A 21007-nucleotide genomic window follows, 5' to 3' on the forward strand; every position below is an offset into this window, starting at 1 on the left:
TGGTTTGGTTCTGAAGGTGTAGAGATCTTTAGTACAGGGGTGATGCTGGCTGATTTGAAGCCAGGATGAGTGAAGTATTGACGATGGCCGTGAAGACACCAGTGAGCTGGTGTGCACACTGCCGGAGTGCTCGGCTTGGTATGCTTTCTGTCCCGGCAGCCTCACAGGGGTTTAATCTCTGCAGAGTCCATTCATCTGCTCTTGTTACAAAGAGTGGCTGCACACCTGTGAAATCGGGACACCTCTTTTTTCCCTTATTAGGGAGAGAGAGAGAGAGCCTGTGGTCTGTCGAATACCGGGTGAACGAGTAGGCTTTGGGGTATTGCAAGTCTGTGTCTTTATTGATGCTTTGCCACATGCTTGAGTGTTCGATGGGGGTTTCCGATGCATTTTTTTGCTGATTGGGGTGGGGGGGGCGGTTGTTGCTTTGCTGCTGCTTATGTATGGGAGGGGATGTTGCGGGGATTTGGGGTTCTAACATTTAACTATCATTCATGCTTTAGGGCACTCCTCTGTTTTCATGGATTTTTATGAAGAAAAATAATGTCAGAATGTATATTGTATACATTTCTCTGACATTAAGTGTACCTGTTGAAATCTATTCAAACGTAGGACGGGGTAGCATTCGTGGCTGGTTTGTGTTGCGCGCCTCGAAGCATTGTTTGGAGTACCTGGGGGTGATCACTGGTACAGTCAAAGCTATTTTTCCTAACTTATTTTGTAATGTATGTGATGCCCAGCCAAATATGTCAAGGATTGTTCCCTATAGTTTTGGAGCCCAAAGTGAATGGGCACAGATAAAAAGAACAGAGAGCTCAGAGACACCTGAGAGGTAATCTCAATACACAGAGCTAGTGAGTATCTGGAACGAGCTGTTCAGTGTTTCCATCGTTGGTTATCTACCTCGGTTTCAGTATTCTCACCATATTTGGAAATTCCCACTCACTGTCGCCTGTCTGTGAGCAGCTGGAAATTAAAGAAACACTCTAGATGCTGGATCAGATCAGAAGTTGTTTGAAGCCATTTTGACACAGAGTGTTGGAGCCGAAGCATTCACTTCGTTTCCTTTCCACAGATATTCTTTAACTGTTGAGTGTTTTTTCCTGTATTTGCAGTTTTTTTTATAATGTTATGTTGGAATAGAAACATAGAAACATAGAAATATAATAAACCTGCAGCGCAATACAAGCCCTCCGGCCCACAAAACTGTGCCAAACGTGCCCCTACCTTAGAACTACCTAGGCTTTACCCATAAGCCCTCTATTTCTCTGAGCTCCATGTAGCCATCCAGGAGTCTCTTAAAAGACCCTTTCGTTTCTGCCTTCACCACCGCCGTTGGCAGCCAATTCCATGCACTCACCACTCTCTGCGTAAAATAACTCACCTCAGCCATCTCCTCTGTATCTATTTCTAATCACATTAAAATGGTGCCCTCTCGCACTCTTTCTATTGTTTCCACATTCTTCTTGTAGTGAGGCGACCAGAACTGAGCACGGTACTCCATGTTTTAAATCTGCTGGGAAAGGTACTTGTGTAGGGCGCTCAATCTGAATTCATTCTCTGATAGCACAAAAATAAGGCTTTCAGCCCATCTAGTCTGTGCCATTTTCTGCCTGGACCCAGACCATAGCCCTTAATAACTTCCTCATCCACTTACCCATACAAACTTCTCCTAAATACTGCAATTGAAACCTGCATCCACATTCATGCCACCTTCTGAGTGAAATCCTTACTGCACAAATTCCCCTTAAATATATAAAATTTCACCCTGAATCCATGCCTTCACCCACCCTGAGAAGCAATAGCCTACATGCCTTCACCTACCCTATTTCTACCATCATAGGTATGTACACCTCCAGCAGCTGTTCCCAAACTGGCGTCCACAGATCCGCCGTTAATGCGCAGCATAAGAAAGGTTGGGAACCCCTGATAGCATCTCCCCTCATTCTCCTGTGCTCCAGGGAATTGATTTCCAATCTGTTCAACTCAGTTCCTTAAATACCAACAACATTCGTGTCTGCCAGGGCTCCTGCAGACTCTACACTAGGCCTGGGGATTTATCTATCCTAATTCACCTCAAGACAGCAAGCACATGTTGTATAATCGGTATGCAATCCATGACTTTATTAACTTTCCTCTTTTCTATATCTGTCTCCCAAGTAAATATAAGCACAGAGAAATCATTGATGATCTCCCCCATCTCTTTTGGCTCCACACACAGATGAGCACGCTGATCATCAGGATATATTTTGAGACAGTTATTGGGGCAGTGAGGAATCCACAGGTTTTCTCAATAAATTAACCGGCCACCAAATTGTCTGTTATTCATGGAAACGTGCTCATTACAGTTGTTGTTTACAAAGTTCATAAGAGTGATTCCGGAATAAATCTTTTTTTATGTATGGGGACCATTTTATATCTCTTGGCCTGTTCTCAGCGGAGGACTGGTGACTCTGGGAACAGGAACCTCAATGAAATATTGAGCTCTGGATAGAGTGGAGGGGGACAAGATGTTTTCAACAGTAGGGGAGCAGGGGATCACAATCTCAGTCCATTGAATTTTATCTTGGGATCTTCCCTTCCATCACTCTGTCCAGTAGCAGGATCTGAATTGCACCTGTATTAATGCCTGTGGTTGACCGTAGCTGTATGTTATTTGCAGACACAAAAATATGATGCAATGTTTAAGCACTTAATTGAACAAGGAAGGAAACTTCATGGTTATCACCACAATGCATTGTCTGATGTCTTTTGTAAATATCCCAGAGTTGCCGTTTGGAGAAGACAAGCCACATCCAATAATGTGTTTTGATTTTGTTCCAGCTTCTGCTGAAAGTTCTGTAGAGATGGACTTACCAACATATTTACTGGATGCACCTCAAGGCAGGGTTAAGACAACCACTGGAAATTTTGCTGCCTCATTACAAAATGGCTGAGTGTTCGCTGTTCATCTGTGTCATAATGAAACTCAGAGCATGTGAGGGTGTTCCTTATTTCCGGTTTTCAGTTCGTTCAGCTGAGCCACTTCCTCCATCACCAGGGTAACAGCCCACCAGATCTGCAAGGAGTGTTGAATATTTATATCGCCCTCTGGTCACTGCCCGTCAGTGGCCCCTGGAGCCGGTGTGGATGCCAGGATGCCTTGATCATTCACTGTACGGAATATATGATGTCTGTGTTGGAATGAAGAGATAACTAATGACTGTAGGTAGGGATTGTATTTATGCAAATCTGCCTAGGATGTCGCAAACATCCTGCAGTCAGTCAATCTTTTTGCATCAAAACGAAACCTGAACTGAGTTACCAGTGATTCATTTTTAATTTTATATTAAAAGCATTTTGTTTTTGCTACACTACGGGAAATGTGGCGGCGAATTGTGCTGCTCCAGCTCCCGCTCGGCAATAAGATAATGGAAAAATGTTTAGCTGCTCTGGACGTTAAAATATATTCCCAGTTGCTGGTGACCACGGCACGGGTTCTCTGCCCAGTTAAGGCATCATCAGGCTCCAATTCCATTGTGGGATGGAAGGGGGTGTTAATTTTAGAACTGGGAATAGCCAAGACACTGCAGCATATTGCCGACTGGAAAGAGTCCTGGAATGTTGGTGCTTTGGCTATAATCCTGTGATGGGGACTCGAGGAATGCGGAACTGGCTTTCGGCTTTGTCTTTGGCCCAGGTTTGTGCTTCTGGAGATGAGGCTGGATGTTCCTGCTTCTGCAATGAAGCAGAGCTTCCGGTCAGGTGGGTGGATATAGGTTGTAGGACATGAGCTATAATGAGAGATTGGACAAGCTCTGTGCTGTGGGAGAATGGATTTAAATTGAGCGATCTACACAAGTCCATTTCCCAGGAACCTGATCATTCGAATATAAAACCAGGGTTGTTTCTCTAGAGTGATGCAGGCTGTGGTGAGGCTTGATAGAGGTTTGTAAGATTATGAGAGGCACAGGTGGTGTAGATTGACAGCATCTTTCCCCCAGCGTTGAAGTGTCTAATGCCGGATGGAATGCATTTAAAATGCGATAGAGTTGTTTCATCGGAGGTGTGAGAGGCAAGTTTCTTTTCCACGGGGAGTGGTGTGACTGGAATGTGCTCTCTGTCGGTGGGTGGGTGGTAGAGGCAGGTATATTGGGAACTTGTAAGAGATGTTTAGATTGGCTCATGAATCTGAGGGAAATGGAAGGATTGTGGACGTTGTGCAGGCAGAAATAATTAGTTTAGTTGGACAGTTGATTACTAATTTAATTGGTTCGACACAGCATTGTGGGTTGAAGGGCCTGTTCCTGTGCTGTACTGTTCTATGGTCTGTATTTCTTGTCGAGAGGTTTCGGGGTAACGGAGGAAAAAGGAGTGAATGGGAACAGCAGGCCAGCTGGAGCCCATTGTGGGAAATGTGAGATCACCCATTACTGTCAGAGAAACAGAAATGCAGAGTGTGTTTAAATGGTGAGGGATTGAGGTGCAGTGGGTAGGGAGGGAATTCAAAGGTACATTGAAGTTATTGCAAGAGCTATTTAGTATAAGGCGGTCCATCTCTAACACTTCCGTGCCCTTTCCTGATCTCTCTCTGCCTCCATCTCTGGAGACAGATAGTCAACGGACTTCTTTTTATAAACTTACCGATTCCCATGATAACCTCGACCATACCTCTTCCCAACCTATTTCCTTTAAAATGTTCTTCCCTTTTTTCAGTTTCTTCGCTTCCGCTGCATCTATTCCCAGGATGTGGCTGTCCTCCCTTCACTATTGATGCCGTCCTCACCAGCATTAAAATATCCGTGCTCACCCCATTTTTCCACCGCCGTTCTAGTCAGAGTTCCTCTCGTCCTTACCTCTTCAGCCTCTGTATCTTCCACCATCTCCAGAGTGATCCCACACCCCACCCTCTTCTTTCAACAGGGATCACTCTCTCCACAATTGTCTTGCTCATTCATCCCTCCTCACTAATCTCCCTCCAGCCACTTATCCCTGCAAGCGGCCTAAGTGCTACACCTACCCGTACACCTCCTCCCTCACCTCCATTCGGAGCCCGGAACAGTGCTTCCAGATGAGGCAACACTACACTTGCGAATCTGCTGGGGTTATCTATTGTGTCCCGTACTCCCGATGTGGCCTCATTTACATTGGTGAGACCCACCATGAACAGGGACACCGTTTTGTCGAGCATCTCTGTATTGTCTTCCAGAAGGGGGAATCTCACAGTGAACAAACATTTTAATTCTGATTCCCATTCCAACATCTCGATCAATAGCCTCCTCCTGTGCCAAGATGAGACCGCCCTCAGGGTGGAGCAATATCTTGTATTTCATCTGGGTACCCTCTAACCTGTTTGTATAGATTTTGACTTCTCCTTCCAGTAAACCCCCACCCACTCAGAACTTTCATTTCTCCTCACCAACTTCCCCCTGGGTCCCCTCCTTCCCTTTCTGCTATTGACAATGCTCCGATTCTTTCTTCTCCAGCCCTTGACCTGTCCTACACTTGACTTCACCTATAACCTTCAAGCTCGCCTCTTTCTGCCCCACCCCCATCACTTTTATTCAGATACCTTCCCCCTCCCTCTTCGGTAATGAAGAAGGCTCTTTGTCCAAAATGTTGACTGTTTACTCTACTCCATAGAGACTGCCTAAAGTGCTGAGATCAGCATTTGCAGGCTTTCTCATATTTGTGTGGTAATTACCAAAACAATTACTTGGGTTTTGCTGAGATTTTATCTTGATTGTGGTGTAAAGTCCCGCTCCCCGTACTAACACGGGTTATATTCACCAGGGTACAAACTGCCGGAGGAACTCAGTGGGTCAGTCAGCATCTGTGGAGGGAAATCACCCGTCAACATTTCGGGCCGAGACCCCCCTCTGGACTGAGAGTAGGCGGGAAATAGAAAAAAGAGGTGAGGAGTGAGGCTGGGGCAAGAGCTGGGGAGTGGGAGGTGGATATAGGTGAGGGGGAGGTGGGGAGGTGGGAAGGTGGAAATAGTGACAGGGGTGGGAGGTGAGTGGTTGGGGCAACACCAAGCTGCAGAAGATGGAAATTAATTCCATAGAGGGTTAACAAAGAGGTTAGAGAGTATTTGTTATGGAGATTCACCAGTCTTATTCCCGGAAGATGATGAAGACTCAGTGATTGTCTTCGCGTAAAACAGAGGTCAGCAGGTGTGCGGAGACCAAAGGGATCGAGGAAATGAGGATCAGGCAGGAACACGTGGCTGAGATGCGAGAGCAGTCGTCATCAAGTTGATGGTTTGAGGGACTGAATGGCCACCTCCAGCTGTTTCTCACTTGATGGTTCGGTGTTCCCCTCCTGTGAGGCCGGAGTAGGGTGAATGGAAATGAGTGTTTAGAAGCATACAAGTGATTTGAATTAAGCTTGCACAATTCGTGTTTGGGTCTGAATTGTGCCTCGGACCGGGATGAAATCCAACCAATAATTCTGAGACCCGGGGGAGGGCGGGGAAGTGTGGAGCAATGGGGACGGGGAAGATACGGAGCAAATATTAAAATGTTAGCTAGTTTAAAGATGAAATAATGTGGAAAATACCGCAGGTGGGTTGGGCAGCGTGTGAGGGGCGAAGAGCAGAGTCACCGGTTCAGGTGGGAGACCCTCCACCCAGAACGCAGATCTGCAGCATCTCAAAGTTGCTGGTGAACGCAGCAGGCCAGACAGCATCTCTAGGAAGAGGTACAGTCGACGGTTCAGGCCGAGACCCTTCGTCAGGACTAACTGAAGGAAGAGCTGGTAAGAGATTAAATCTTCACAGAGATGCTGCCTGGCCTGCTGCATTCACCAGCAACATTGATGTGTGCTGCTTGAATTTCCAGCATCGGCAGGTTTTTGCTTCCGAGGCCCCGCCCCCGCTCTGAGACGCGATCACTTTTCAAATACTCGCAGTCGCCGGATGGGCGGTGGTTTTCATTCCTCTGCGTGTTGAATCGGATCGGAAGCGGGGCGTCGGGGGACGGATCGCTGTCTGCGGGGCAAATAGATCATCGGTGAGTGTTGAGGCCGGTCCTGAGCGGAGAACGAGACCGACAATTTCCCTTCGGTGAGTACTGAGGCCGATCCCGAGGGATGACCTGATGTTAAGTTCCGTTAACTTCCCCCGAACTGGAGGCCTCGTCCCGCTTCCAGGATACAACCTGCCGGGGTCGGTCCCGGTTGTGGGACCTTCACACCGAACCGCCTGAGATGAGCTGCCGCTCAGTCCTTGTTACTTTGGTCCTAGGAGCAGGATGAGGTGGGGATTCCGGGACTAACCCCTTCCGTTGAGTTTTACCTGGGGAACTTTGCCTCCGTCACTCGGCCCGGTAGCAGATCCAAACTTCACCTAGATCGATGCCTGGGGTCGATAATTGTTTTACATATTTCCAGCACACTGGAAGAGGCCGGTCGGCCTGTTGTGTCTTGCAAACACGAGGGTTAAACAGAGTAATCGCAGCCTCGGAACGCAGCTCCACGTGTATGAGTAGTTTCATCTTTCCCCGTTCAGACAGGACAGTGAGATCCAGATCTCTCACGTACTCTCGGGGGACTGGGAAGTTTATTTCCATCTTCTTTCCATGGCTGCGACTTGCCGAAATGCTGACAATGTTTCCCAATATATTGCCCTATTAATGCGAGAATTAAGTCTTGTTAATTTATCTGGGTTTCTCGGAAGAAGATGTGAAGTATATCTGGATGGATACTTTCTGCGGTGCGTTTATAAAGCTTGTTGAGTGGAAAAGGGCATATACCAAAATTCTTAATGTTTGTTCCAGCTTTATTATTTTACAATCTGTTATCTACTAGTATGTAGTATTAATTCAGAATCTGTGTATTGCTGGAGGGCCATCAGAGATTGCTCTTGATCCCTTTTCCCACCTGGTTCTATCTGGTCTTTCCCTACCCATCTTATACAGTCTTTGTCCAGACTGTATCCCATCGTCTCAATGATATATTTCAGCAATCTTTCCTCTAACCTTTGCCTTCATTGTGAACTGTTGTTTTGCACCTCAGGGTTTTCCAGGAATAGTTTTTTGATAGCTGGAGCTACCAGAGGTTTAATTGAGCACAGCATGTGGCAGGGTACAAAGCAGCCATTACAATTTTAGTTTCACCGTTACAAAATGGTTGCAGTGTTAACTTTTGTCATAATGAAACTTGTAGCATACGGTGAATTTGCTATTTCCTTTTTCGGTTATTTTTGCTGAGCCACATCCTCTGTTTCCAGGGTAACAGCCTGTCAGAGCTGCAGCAAGTGTTGTACTTTTTTATCGCGCTGTGGTCACCGCCTCTCAGCGTGGAGACAGCGGCCTCGGGAGCAAAAGTAACAGAATGAAAGCGGGAGGAAAGGATGCTGTGAGCATTGACTGCATGGAATGAGTTACACCAGGGTCAGAATGAACTTACAAACTGGTGGGGGTGGAGTGTGTTGTTGACATTTTGCAGTCAGTTACTATCTGTGCATAGATTGAAGTGGTTGGGGCGGGTGGGAAGTACAGTTGTAAGAAATTTAAAGAAAGGAGAAAATACTGGAAACATTCAGCAGATCGGCAGCATCTTGGGCAGTCCCAGTTCTGAAAATGGGTCTTCCACCATTTCTTCTTTCATAGATGTAGACTGCTGTACTGCGTTTCCATAGAAACCATAGAAACCTTAGAAACTACAGCACAGAAACAGGCCTTTTGGCCCTTCTTCGCTATGCCGAACCATTTTCTGCCTAGTCCCACTGACCTGCACACGGACCATATCCCTCCATACGCCTCCCATCCATGTATCTGTCCAATTTATTCTTAAATGTTAAAAAAGAACCCGCATTTACCACCTCATCTGGCACCTCATTCCATACTCCCAACACTCTCTGTGTGAAGAAGCGCCCCCCCCAATCTTCCCTTTAAACTTTTCCTCCCTCACCCTTAACCCATGTCCTCTTTTTTTTTCTCCCCTTGCCTCAGTGGAAAAAGCCTGCTTGCATTCACTCTATCTATACATATTTTACAGGAGAAGTCCAAAACTGTTATCAATACTCAAGGTGAGGTCTTACCAGTACTTCTTAATGTCTCAGCATCATATCCCTGCTCTTGTATCCTAGACCTCTTGAAATGAATGCTAACATTACATTTGGTTTCCTCCCCGATGACTGTACCTTTAAGTTAGCCTTCAGGTTGTTGTGCACGATGACAAGAAGTTCCTTTGCATCTCAGATGTTTGGAATTTCTCCTCGTTTATAAAACAGTCTGCACATTTATATCTACTACCAAAGCGCATGATCTTGCATTTCCAACATTGTATTTTATTTGCCGCTGTCTTACCTATTCTCCCATTCTGGTAATCTGTCTAAGCCCTTCTGCATCCTACATGCTTCCTTAACGCTACCTGCCCCTCCACTACTCTTTGTACCATCTGCAAACTTGGCAACAAAGCCATCTACTCCATCATCTAAATCATTGATATACAGCATAAAAAGAAGTGGTGCCAATATTGACTCCGTGCAGAACACCACTACTCACTGGCAGCCCACTAGAAAAAGGATCCCTTTATTCCCATTCACTTACTTCTACCAATCAACCAATGCTCTAAATATGCCAGTAACATTCCTGTGATATCATGTGTCCTTAACAGTAGGTTTACAGTTGAAACAAATTTAGGAGTGCTACTCATAGTGAACATTATCATAGATTGCAGGGAATGTTGCTCAGTTTGGGAAATAGGCAGAGAACAGGTAAATAAATTGAATTAAAGATACTTATTGGAAGTTTTGGAAAAGGAAGCAACGTAGTACCGATGATGTGTGTGGTAGGGCATAAGGTAGTGTAAAGGAACAGAGGGCCCTAGCGGTACAGGGTTATTGAGAAAGATGTTTGGCTTACTGGCCTTCAGTGGTCAGGATTGAGAAGAGAGGCAAGGACATCTTGTGCAGTTGAGTTTTGTGAGGCTGCGCTTGGAATACATTTATAGAAAAGTTGTGGTTAAACTGGAAAGAGTGTAGAGAAGATTTACGATGAAGTTGCCAAGACTAAAGGCCTGAATTACAGGAAGAGGACAACCAGGCTGATTCTTTAATTCTTGGAAGACCAGGGAATGAATAGGAACTTTAGATACATGCTTAAATATATGAGAGACAGAGATAAGGTCAACATTAAATCTTTTCCCGATTTCAGGTGAGACCACAACTAGGGTAACAGATTAAGGATATGGGGAAAAGTTTTAAATGGGCGTGAAAAGCAATGTTTTCATGCAAAGGCATGTGATTATGTGGAGTGAGCTACCAGGGGATGTGGATGAGGCAGACACAATAGTATCATTTAAATGCAGTGCAGATGGGCAGATGGAGTGAAGGGACTTGGAGGGATATTGACCCATCACAGGAAATTGGGACCATCACGGTCCTCACTGTGTTCGACATGGTCTCCTTAGGTTGAAGTGTCTGTATCGGCTCCATCGCCCCATGACTATCAGTAGGATGTACCAGAAGGCACTGGACAGGCATAGGAACGTGGTGTGGAGGTTGATATTATTGGGGAATGCTTGCACCCTAAGCCAAATACTGCAATAATGCAAGAGATGTTGTCATATTTGCAAAATAAGTGTACTATCACTCTCTTCTTGTTGTGTAATTCATAGCATCACCAGCAAGTGAGGGTTTGCTGTACCAGGACCGACGATTAGACAAGAAGGCGGCAAGTGACCATCAACAGTCGTTGGTCAGAATCAGAATGGCTACAGGTATGATCGCTAGGATCTTTATAATTAAACTTCTGTCCCATTGGTACACAATAGTTCAGATGAAGAAATGTATACAGGTGCAAACAATGCTCACAGAAGTGTCCTCATTGATCCCATTGATAAAGTATCTTTGAGTAATGAATCAATCCATTGGTTCAAGCTCAGGAACTGACACCTATAATGGTCGAATGACTCCGCTCACCATGCAAAGCTTCACCTGAGTGAAAGTAGCAAGAGATCCTGAATCAGATGAATGTGAGTGAAACACAGACAAGAGTATAGCTGTTGTTCTTCAGGTAACAGTCCAAGGAATAGCCCGTCTGTTTCATCACCATACAAGCCCTGATGTGGAAGACAATTCCAAATCTCATTTCGTAAATCTGGCACCAGATGATTGGAGTATTTTCAAGAGTTCTGGGATCAAGCTATATGAATACAGTCTGTATTTTTGAAGGTCCCTTTCCTGTGGGTTTTCATAGTTGCACAGTGGCGATGTGGAGAGCTTCCGGTAGTCTGTTTTCTGTGGCCAAGTTAGAAAATACTTCCAATGGCGAATGACCCACGAAAGAGCTCATTGCAGATAAACCACACTTACAGATATACGGTCTGTTATAATGCTTTAATGCATGAATAAACACAAACAATATTCTGATGCTGGAAATTCAGAACAACAGTCGCATTCAAAATGCTGGAGAAATGCAGCTGGTCAGGCAGCATCCATTGAAATAAACAGAACTCTGCGTTTTGAGCCGAAGCTCTTTAAAAAGACTGGCCAAGGAAAGTCAGTTCTCATGAAGGTCATGAAGTTCCCATCCACCTTGGATAGTTCATTGAATCTGGCTGTAAATCTACTCTCAGTGTAGCGGCACAGGCAAAACAGCACGGTGCAAGGGATGAGCACTGGGCAAGTATGGTCAAGGGAAATGGAGGAGCGCATACAGGACTTATAAGACCTGTATACTGAGGGCTGGATAAGACCATAAGAGATCAGCGCAGAATTTGGGCAATCACCCTGTCGGGGCTTCTCCATCACTTGATCCTGGCTGATCCATTTTCCCTCCCAAATCCTGCTTTAGAAACCATAGAAACCATAGAAACTACAGCACAGAAACAGGCCTTTTGGCCCTTCTTGGCTGTGCCGAACCATTTTCTGCCTGGTCCCACTGACCTGCACACGGACCATATCCCTCCATACACCTCCCATCCGTTTAGCTGTCCAATTTATTCTTAAATGTTACAAAAGAACCCGCATTTACCACCTCGTCTGGCAGCTCATTCCATACTCCCACCACTCTCTGTGTGAAGAAGCCCCCCGTAATGTTCCCTATAAACTTTTCCCTCCTCACTCTTAACCCATGTCCTCTGTTTTTTTTTCTCCCCTTGCCTCAGTGGAAAAAGTCTGCTTGCATTCACTCTATCTATACCCATTATAATTGTATATACCTCTATCAAGTCACCCCTCATTCTTCTACGCTCCATGGAATAAAGTCCTAACCTATTCAACCCTTCTCTGTAACTGAGTTTCTCAATTCCCGGCAACATCCTTGTAAACCTTCTCTGCACTCTTTCAACCTTATTTATATCCTTCCTGTAATTTGGTGACCAAAACTGAACACAATGCTCCAGATTCGGCCTCACCAATGCCTTATATAACCTCATCATAACATTCCAGCTCTTATACTCAATACTTCGATTAATAAAGGCCAATGTACCAAAAGCTCTCTTTACGACCCTATCTACCTGTGACGACACTTTTCGGGAATTTTGTATCTGTATTCCCAGATCCCTCTGTTCCACTGCACTCCTCAGTGCCTTACCATTAACCCTCTATATTCTACCTTCGTTTGTCCTTCCAACGTGCAATACCTCACACTTGTCAGTAATAAACTCCATCTGCTATTTTTCAGCCCATTTTTCCAGCTGGTCCAAGTCCCTCTGCAGGCTCTGAAAACCTTCCTCACTGTCTATTACACCTCCAATCTTTGTATCATCAGCAAACTTGCTGATCCAATTTACCACATTATCATCCAGATCATTGATATAGATGACAAATAACAATGGACCCAGCACTGATCCCTGTGGCACACCACTAGTCACAGGCCTCCACTCAGAGAAGCAATTCTCTACCACCACTCTGTGGCTTCTTCCATCGAGCCAATGTCTAATCCAATTTACCACCTCTCCATGTATACCTAACGACTGAATTTTCCTAACTAACCTCCCATGTGGGACCTTGTCAAAGGCCTTACTGAAGTTCATGTAGACAATATCCACTGCCTTCCCTTCATCCACTTTCCTGGTAACCTCCTCGAAAAACTCCAAAAGATTGGTCAAACATGACCTACCACGCAGAAAGCCATGTTGACTCTCCCTAATAAGCCCCTGTCTATCCAAATGCTTGTAGATTCTGTCTCTTAGTACTCCCTCCAATAACTTACCTACTACTGACGTTAAACTCACCGGCCTATAACTTCCCAGATTACTTTTCGATCCTTTTTTAAACAACGGAACAAGATGAGCCACTCTCCAATCCTCCGGCACTTCACCCGTAGACAGCGACATTTTAAGTATTTCTGCCAGGGCCCCCGCAATTTCAACACTAGTCTCCTTCAAGGTCCGAGGGAACACGTCAGGTCCCGGGGATTTATCCACTTTAATTTTCCTCAAGACAGCAAGCACCTCTTCCTTTTTAATCTGTATAAGTTTCCATGGTCTCACTACTTGATTCCCTCAATTCCATAGATTTCATGCCAGCTTCCTTAGTAAATACAGACGCAAAAAATCTATATAAGATCTCCCCCATTTCCTTTGGTTCCGCACAAAGCCGACCACTCTGATCTTCAAGAGGACCAATTTTATCCCTTACAATCCTTTTTCTCTTAAAATATTTGTAAAAGCTCTTTGGATTATCCTTCACTTTGACTGCCAAGGCAACCTCATGTCTTCTTTTAGCCCTCCTGATTTCTTTCTTAAGTATTGTCTTGCACTTCTTATACTCCTCAAGCATCTGATTTACCCCCTGTTTCCTATACATTTCATACAACTCCCTCTTCTTCTTTATCAGAGTTGCAATATCCCTTGAGAACCAAGGTTACTTATTCCTATTCAATTTGCCTTTAATCCTGACAGGAACATACAAACTCTGCACTCTCAAAATTTCCCCTTTGAAGGCTTCCCACCTACCAATCAAATCTTTGCCAGAGAACAACCTGTCCCGATCCACGCTTTTCAGATCCATTCTCATTTCTTCAAATTTGGCCTTCTTCCAGTTCAGAACCTCAACCCTTGGACCAGATCTATCCTTGTCCATGATCAAATTGAAACTAATGGTGTTATGATCACTGGAACCAAAGTGCTCCCCTACACAGACTTCCGTCACTTGCCTTAATTTGTTACCTAACAGGAGATCCAATATTGCATCCCCTCTAGTTGGGTCCCTCTGTATATTGATTTAGAAAACTTTCCTAAACACATTTTACAAACTCTAAACCATCTTTGTCCCTGTAACCTTTTACTCCCTGACTAATGAAGAACCCATCACAATCTGCTTTAAATACACCCACTAGCCTGGCCACAACAAGTGCCTGTGACAATAAATTCATCAGATTAACAACCCCTTGTCGAAAGAAATTCCTCTCCATATCCGTTCTAAATTGACTTGCCTCTATTCCGAGGCTGTTCCCTCTAGACCTGGACAACCACTATTGAAAATACCCTCTCCAGATTCCTCTATAATAGGTTTTCACCCCTCATTTTACGATGCTCCCATGAGTACTGGCACAGAGCCATCCTCGTATGATAACAATTTTATTCACAGTGTCATTCTCATGTCATCTTCTGGACATTCTTCAATATCAGCACATCGTTTCTGAGATGAGTAATAAAACTGTTGATGAAACTCCAAGTGAGTCCACACCAGTGCCTTATAAATAATCCTTATTGCATCCTTGCCTATACATTTTAGTTCTCTTGACCTGATTGCTGACAATGTATTTCCTTCCTCACGACCGACCCAATCTGCAACTTTAGGGAACCCTGCATGACAATTTCCAAGTCCATTTGCACCGCATATTTTTGAAATTTTTGCCTTTTAGAAAATACTCTATGCTTTTCTTCCTTCTTAAAAAAGTGCATAACCATTCTCCTCAGCTCTCCAGAGTACCCCCATCTGCAGCCTCCATGCTTCCTGTATAGTATTCCTCGTCCCCCTATATTTGCAAATTTGGCCATAAAGCCATCAATTCCCTATTCAAAAGCATTGATATATAATGTGAAAAGAAGTGTTCCCAACACTGACCCATGTGGGACATCACTAATCTCTGGCAGCCAGCTAGAAAAGCCCCTATTTATTCACAATCAAGCAGTCTTCTCTCCATGCTAGTACTGTATAATTCATTTAACACTGTGGGCTCATCTTGTTAAGCAGCTTCCTGTACGGCACCTTGCCTTCTGAAAATCACAACATTCACCAATTCTCCTTTCCCTATCCTGCTTATTATTTCCTCAAAGCATTCCATCAGTTTGTTCAGGCAAGATTTTCGCTTTAGAAAACTTTGATGACTTTGACCCATTTTATATCGTGCCTTCATGTACCCTGAGACCTCACCCCTAAGAATCGACTCCCAACATCTTCCCAAGCACTGAAGTCAGGCTAACTGACTTAAATTTTCCTTTATCCTGCTTTCCTCCATTTTTGAAGTGTGAAGTGTTGTTTGCAACTTTCTAGTCCTCCAGAACCATGCCAGAATCTAGTGATTATTTTTTAGTCATTACTAATCCCTTCACAATCTCCTGTTGTTCAGGGGTACAAGGTGGAATCTGCTGCGTCAGGGTCTCTGGCACGGTCGGCCGCTGAACGATGATGCCGTCTTATAAAAATAATTTACTTTTACCATTGTAAACTTAAATTAATAAGTAAACTCAAAAGTATGTTTGTTTTTAAATTTTCAACATTGATATACACAGTATTCATACTACTAAAAGGCATTTGAGGATGCCCAGTTTTCAGGCCATGTATACATTCCCTGCTCAGAGCAATGGTCAGTCCATACAGCTGTTTAAAACAAACGGAGGGAAAGTTGCTCGCAAATTTCTACAGGTGTACTGTGAAGAGCCTTGCTGACTAGTCGCATCAATATCTGGTATGAAGGACCACTGTATAGGATCAGGGATAACTTTGCACACTCAGTCAGAAATATCATGCACACTGTCCTACCCAGCATCAAGGTCACCTTCAAAAGACGATACCTTAAAAAAAGACCCTATCCGTCCTGTATAGACCCCTATCACCTATGACAACCCTTCTCGCTTCCATCAATGAGGACGCACAGGAGTGAAGACACGTACTCAAACTTTTAGGAAACAACTTTCGCTCCACCATCACTGGAATAGTCGGTATTATTCCTTGCATTCCGAAGAGCCACAGAGGAATTCCAGTAAAACATCGGTCGGTAAACTTGTAGAGAAACTTTCCAGGGAACCGTTCTACTTGTATGGGGTCAGCACGCAAGGTCATGTTTTGTACAGTTAACTGACACTTAGGAGGAGGACTGTTGAAGGGAGGACAGTGAATTTTGCATAGTGAAACTTTCAAAATGTCCTTCGTGATAAACAAATGATTTAAGCACATCAGATGCTTGGAGACGTGCAAAATTGTCTTGGCCACACAAAACGGGTATTGGTGGTGAGGCCGGGAGGTCTGTGAGCAGTGGTGCTTCAGATTCAGTGACGTCTGCTGTCTGTGACAGTGTCAATGACTGGCAAACTCTAATGACTCTGATTCACACATTTACAGAAGATACAGCACTTGGTGGAGCTATGGATATTTGAAACATTTGTGAAAGGACACAGTAGAATAATGACCATTTATAACTATGAATAGAGAGATAGCAGGAAAAATAATAGACAGAGCGATTTGTGGGTACATGTGCATATCTCTGAAAGAAACAAAATATGTGACCGATTGTAAAAACGAACTGTAGCATCAGTCGAAAGTTGAGCACAAATGTGGGAAAGACATGCTGTTGCTGTAAGGAACTTTGATTGGGGCACAACTGCAGTTTGTGTGGAGCTCTGGTTTGTATTGTTACGTACCCCGTAACTGGGTTGCCAAACCAGCAGAAATGGATCACTCAGTTGGAGTCTGGAGTACCAGAACTAAGAAAGTTTTATTAAAGAAACAAGCAACACAGTAATCGAAAGGATAATAAATGCAACAGTTCAGCAATGATAACCACACATGTGCACAGAATTAAGATAACAGCATCCATCAAGCTCTATCGTTGTCTAGGGATAAATGACCAAATTTCAAAGTGACTCAAAGTTCAGTCCAGTTTAGTAGTTCAGTTCGCAGTAATCGTTGCCATGGCGATGGACAACGTGGGGGAAGAGAGAGATAGAACAGGAACAACTGATCATTCAGACACGGCTTCACTCACAGACCTGCGAGATGGCTCACAAGCAGCTTTTGGGCGGGTCCTTGGTGATGTCACCTGAGGTCACCGACTGTGACCCCTCCTCCAGATGCGGTCGATCCTCTGCAGTGAACCCGGCACCCAGGCAAGGGCGGACACACACCGGGTTCCCGCTGATCGTACCTTTCCACCCTGGCCGTTGTCTGGTACTTCCCACCGACTCGTGAGAAGCGTACCGCTTCCAGGGTCTCGTTACCTCGGGTGGCGTGTGTCCTGCCTTAGTAAACCGGTCCCTTTTAATCCCCCTGCTGGGGTATCGCCTGTCCATCACTTCAAACAGTTCAAGGTTCAAAGGGGGGGAGCCGCTCCAGACAGCTCTCTCTCCCCCGTTCCTTCATTACACATCTCCAGATGCTGCTTCATTGTTCCTTATCTCTCCTTCCCCTGAGGGCAGGTGGCAGACCACTTGCTGATGTCACTGGTGCTAGTCCAGGCCAGCAAACATCTTAATTTTATGTGTATTCTCGTCACACCTCCCCCCTTTTAAGGATTTTTACCGGGAGGTAAAAATTACAAACATTAATACATTATTTGATACATACACAAATATACATCTTTATCAGCTATTTGGCTAACACAGCGAGTTTGAAGCTGTCAACACCTTGACAGACAGTCATCACATTTTCTGTTCCTTTTATATGTGTTATTAATAATCCCTTAGACCAGGCTCCAACTCAGCAAACTTCATAGTGGCCAAAAACACTGATGAATTGCGATCAATGTAACCTCTGATTTGGTTTTGTCCTGGACCACAATAACAAGGGTCGTCCCATTCCGACTCAGTTTTCTCTCGCAAGGGCTTAGTAGGGGGGGGGGACGGGTATTGACCGCAGAGTTATTGCAAAACTTCCTGCAGTACCCCACCATCTCTAAGAGCCTTCTGAGGGCCCTCTTGTCTGTCGGGGTTGGGAGGTCAGCGATAGCCTGCACTGTAGCTTGCATCGCTGCCAGCTGCCCCTGTGTCACCACAATTCCCAGGTAAGTGACCCTCGTGTGGCCGAATTCATCTTTTTCAAGGTTCACTATCAAGCTGGCTTCAGACAGCCGTATTAAATTGCCAATACACACCTCTGTGTTCATCAGCCCTTTAGTCACTGAATTACTCATTATATATCGGTGTTCTTTACTAGGCTGCCCTATTGTAACAGACATCACCCAACGTCCCAGTTCTTTGCATTTCCTCGGGACAATCAAACACACGGGTGCGAGTCGTTTAATTACTTCTTCTAAAGATTCGTTTTGTTCAGGGATTAAGGGAGAGACCTTATCAGTAGACCTGGCCAAAACAATAGCCTTCTCCCATCTGACCGATCCCATCCTAATCTTTTCAAAATGGTTTTTTCCTCTTATCAGGGGGCCCCTAGCTTCATTGATTTCCACGCTAACACCGACTAGGTTTGTTAGCATATCAAAAGCCGGTGACCGTCTCAGTTCGCGTCGGTCATGATCAATAACATTTTTCCCCCGGGCAGCCGGTAAATCTCTTTCATGATTCCACCAACTGTTTCTTCCAGTACCGCAAAATGTCCACCGGGGGGTACCTCGTGGGTCATGTTAAAAACCTCATCCCCATAACTTTTTGCACCACCCCCCATTCCTCATCTGCGGGTACTGTACTTGATTTCCCTTTTTTCCTTAGCACTTCCTCCTCCACACAATAGCCTACTAGTTCCCTTGTCAAGGCTGTGTCAGAGAGAGAGGTCTCTGCCACAACCATCAGCCCCTCGTCTCGCTCCTGCATCTGCACAAATTCTTTCCTGGCTACCGCTACGTCTGTCCCAGCTCCCTCACTGCTTCTTGTTTCATTTCGTTCCGTCTTTTCACTTTCTATTTCCCCCCTGTACAGGGTGGGCAGAAACGTTTCAGTTAAATTTATGTTGGCCTCTGCAGCTTTCCTCGCCATCCGCTGAGTTACTGCGCAAACGGGATAAACCTGCGAGTCCACGGGCGGGGCCTCCATGCTGGCAGGCTGACTTGTCAGCCTCACGGCGGGGAACACAATTCCTCCGGCGATGTCATTACCGAGCAAGACTTCCACGTCTTTCATTGGTAATTCGGACCTCACCCCGATCGTGACTAGTCCAGAGACCAGGTTGCTTTGTAAGTGTATCTGGTGCAAAGGGACTGACTCTGTCCCTTCCCCAACACCTTTGACCTCTACCTCCCCAGTCTGGGTCTCTGAGCTAAACTCTAATACACTCTTCAGTGTTAGTGACTGACACGCTCCCGTGTCTCTCCAGATCCGCACTGGAACTGGTTTTAACCCCTCCTTCACTGACACCAGTCCGGCCGAGATAAACCTCTCGCGCCCTTCCTGGACTTTTTCAGACCTGTCCTTCCCTAGCGGTTCGCTTAACAGCTCGATACAGCCATTCCAAATTTCCGCTTTTCATTTCCCCGTCTCCTTCCTTGGGGCAAAGCACCTGGACGCAAAGTGTCCGACTTTCCCACAATTATAACAGACGACCCCAGGAGACTTCCTACCAGACTGCTCCCGGTCTACCTTATCCTTTTCACTAGTCCCCGGCTTACTTTCTGACTTTTCCGGCGGACTCTTCCCGCCGTCCTGACTACCCTTCTGGTAGCCTTTACTCGGGGCAAACTTCATTTTATGCGTCAACGCATACTCATCCGCTAATTTAGCAGTTGCGGCTAACGTGGCTGCCTCTTTCTCATCGAGGTAGGGTCTCATACCCTCAGGGACACAACCTTTAAACTGCTCAATCAGGATGAGTTGTAGCAGTCTGTCATAATCCCCCTCTACCCCCTTTGAGGCGCACCAACGCTCACAATATGTCTGCATCTCACGGGCAAACTCCAAATACGTGTGGTCCCACTGCTTCCTCGCATTCCGGAACCTCTGCCGGTATGCCTCCGGGACCAACTCATAAATCCTGAGGATGGCCTCTTTCACCACCTCATACCTCTGGGCATCTTCCGCGGACAAAGCTGAGTAAGCTTGTTGGGCTTTCCCTTTCAGTAAACTCTGAAGTAACACAGCCCACTTATCCCTCGGCCAGTCCTGACTTATAGCCACTTTTTCAAAGTGGAGAAAGTACCGATCCACGTCGGTATCGTCAAATGGGGGAACCAGCCTAACCTCCTGGGTCACCCGGAACCCTCCACCTTGGTTCGGCACGAGCCCCTGCTCGGCCCTTATCTTTAACTTCTGCAGCTCAAATTCCCTTTCTCTCTGTTTCCCTCTCTCTTCTCACTCCCATTGCCTCTCTTTCTCCTCTCTCTCTAACTGTCTCTCTCTCTCTTTCTCTTCTCTCTCCAACTGTCGTACCCGGAACTCGTGCTCGAGTCTCAGTTTTTCAAGCTGTACCTGTACCGCGTCTCCAGCAGGTTTTTCAATAGACACCACCCCCAGCTCACCTTGGGGAAACACACCTTTAGATACATAGTGCTCTACAATAGCTCTGTGTATCTCCTCTCTCCTCATTGTTGACTTCACCTTAGCAAGATTCAACCGTTTGGCCACAGCTATCAATTCCGATTTCCTGGCATCCTCTAATGCCTCCAAGGTCGGCGCCTTTATAAATTCCTCAGCCTCCATTTCTGCTGTTTGTCTTTTCTTTCTTTCGGGAATCTTAACCCAATCAATTTACTCCGTCCCAAATTTAGCGTTCAAAATCGCGGACGAGAACCCCACTTATGTTACGTACCCCGTAACTGGGTTGCCAAACCAGCAGAAATGGATCACTCAGTTGGAGTCTGGAGTACTAGAACTAAGAAAGTTTTATTAAAGAAACAAGCAACACAGTAATCGAAAGGATAATAAATGCAACAGTTCAGCGATGATAACCACACATGTGCACAGAATTAAG

At 45.4% G+C, this 21007-nt stretch overlaps 2 protein-coding genes across 3 annotated transcripts in view; both read left to right on the top strand.

The window, feature by feature from the left end:
• LOC134341616 (zinc finger protein 239-like) overlaps positions 1-21007 on the top strand; it is a 618489-nt gene that overhangs the window by 249357 nt on the left and 348125 nt on the right. The gene's annotated exons all lie outside the window — the stretch shown is intronic.
• LOC134341525 (NACHT, LRR and PYD domains-containing protein 3-like) overlaps positions 3065-21007 on the top strand; it is a 28064-nt gene continuing 10121 nt past the window's right edge. Inside the window, exons 1-3 of the mRNA XM_063039396.1 lie at positions 3065-3204; positions 5773-5893; positions 10603-10704. Of these exons, the coding sequence (XP_062895466.1) occupies positions 3199-3204; positions 5773-5893; positions 10603-10704 (229 nt within the window). The 5' untranslated portion in view covers positions 3065-3198. The remainder of the gene's footprint in view (positions 3205-5772; positions 5894-10602; positions 10705-21007) is intronic.

The sequence above is a fragment of the Mobula hypostoma genome, unplaced genomic scaffold (genome assembly GCF_963921235.1).
Source record: "Mobula hypostoma unplaced genomic scaffold, sMobHyp1.1 scaffold_36, whole genome shotgun sequence".
Lineage (NCBI taxonomy): Eukaryota > Metazoa > Chordata > Chondrichthyes > Myliobatiformes > Myliobatidae > Mobula > Mobula hypostoma.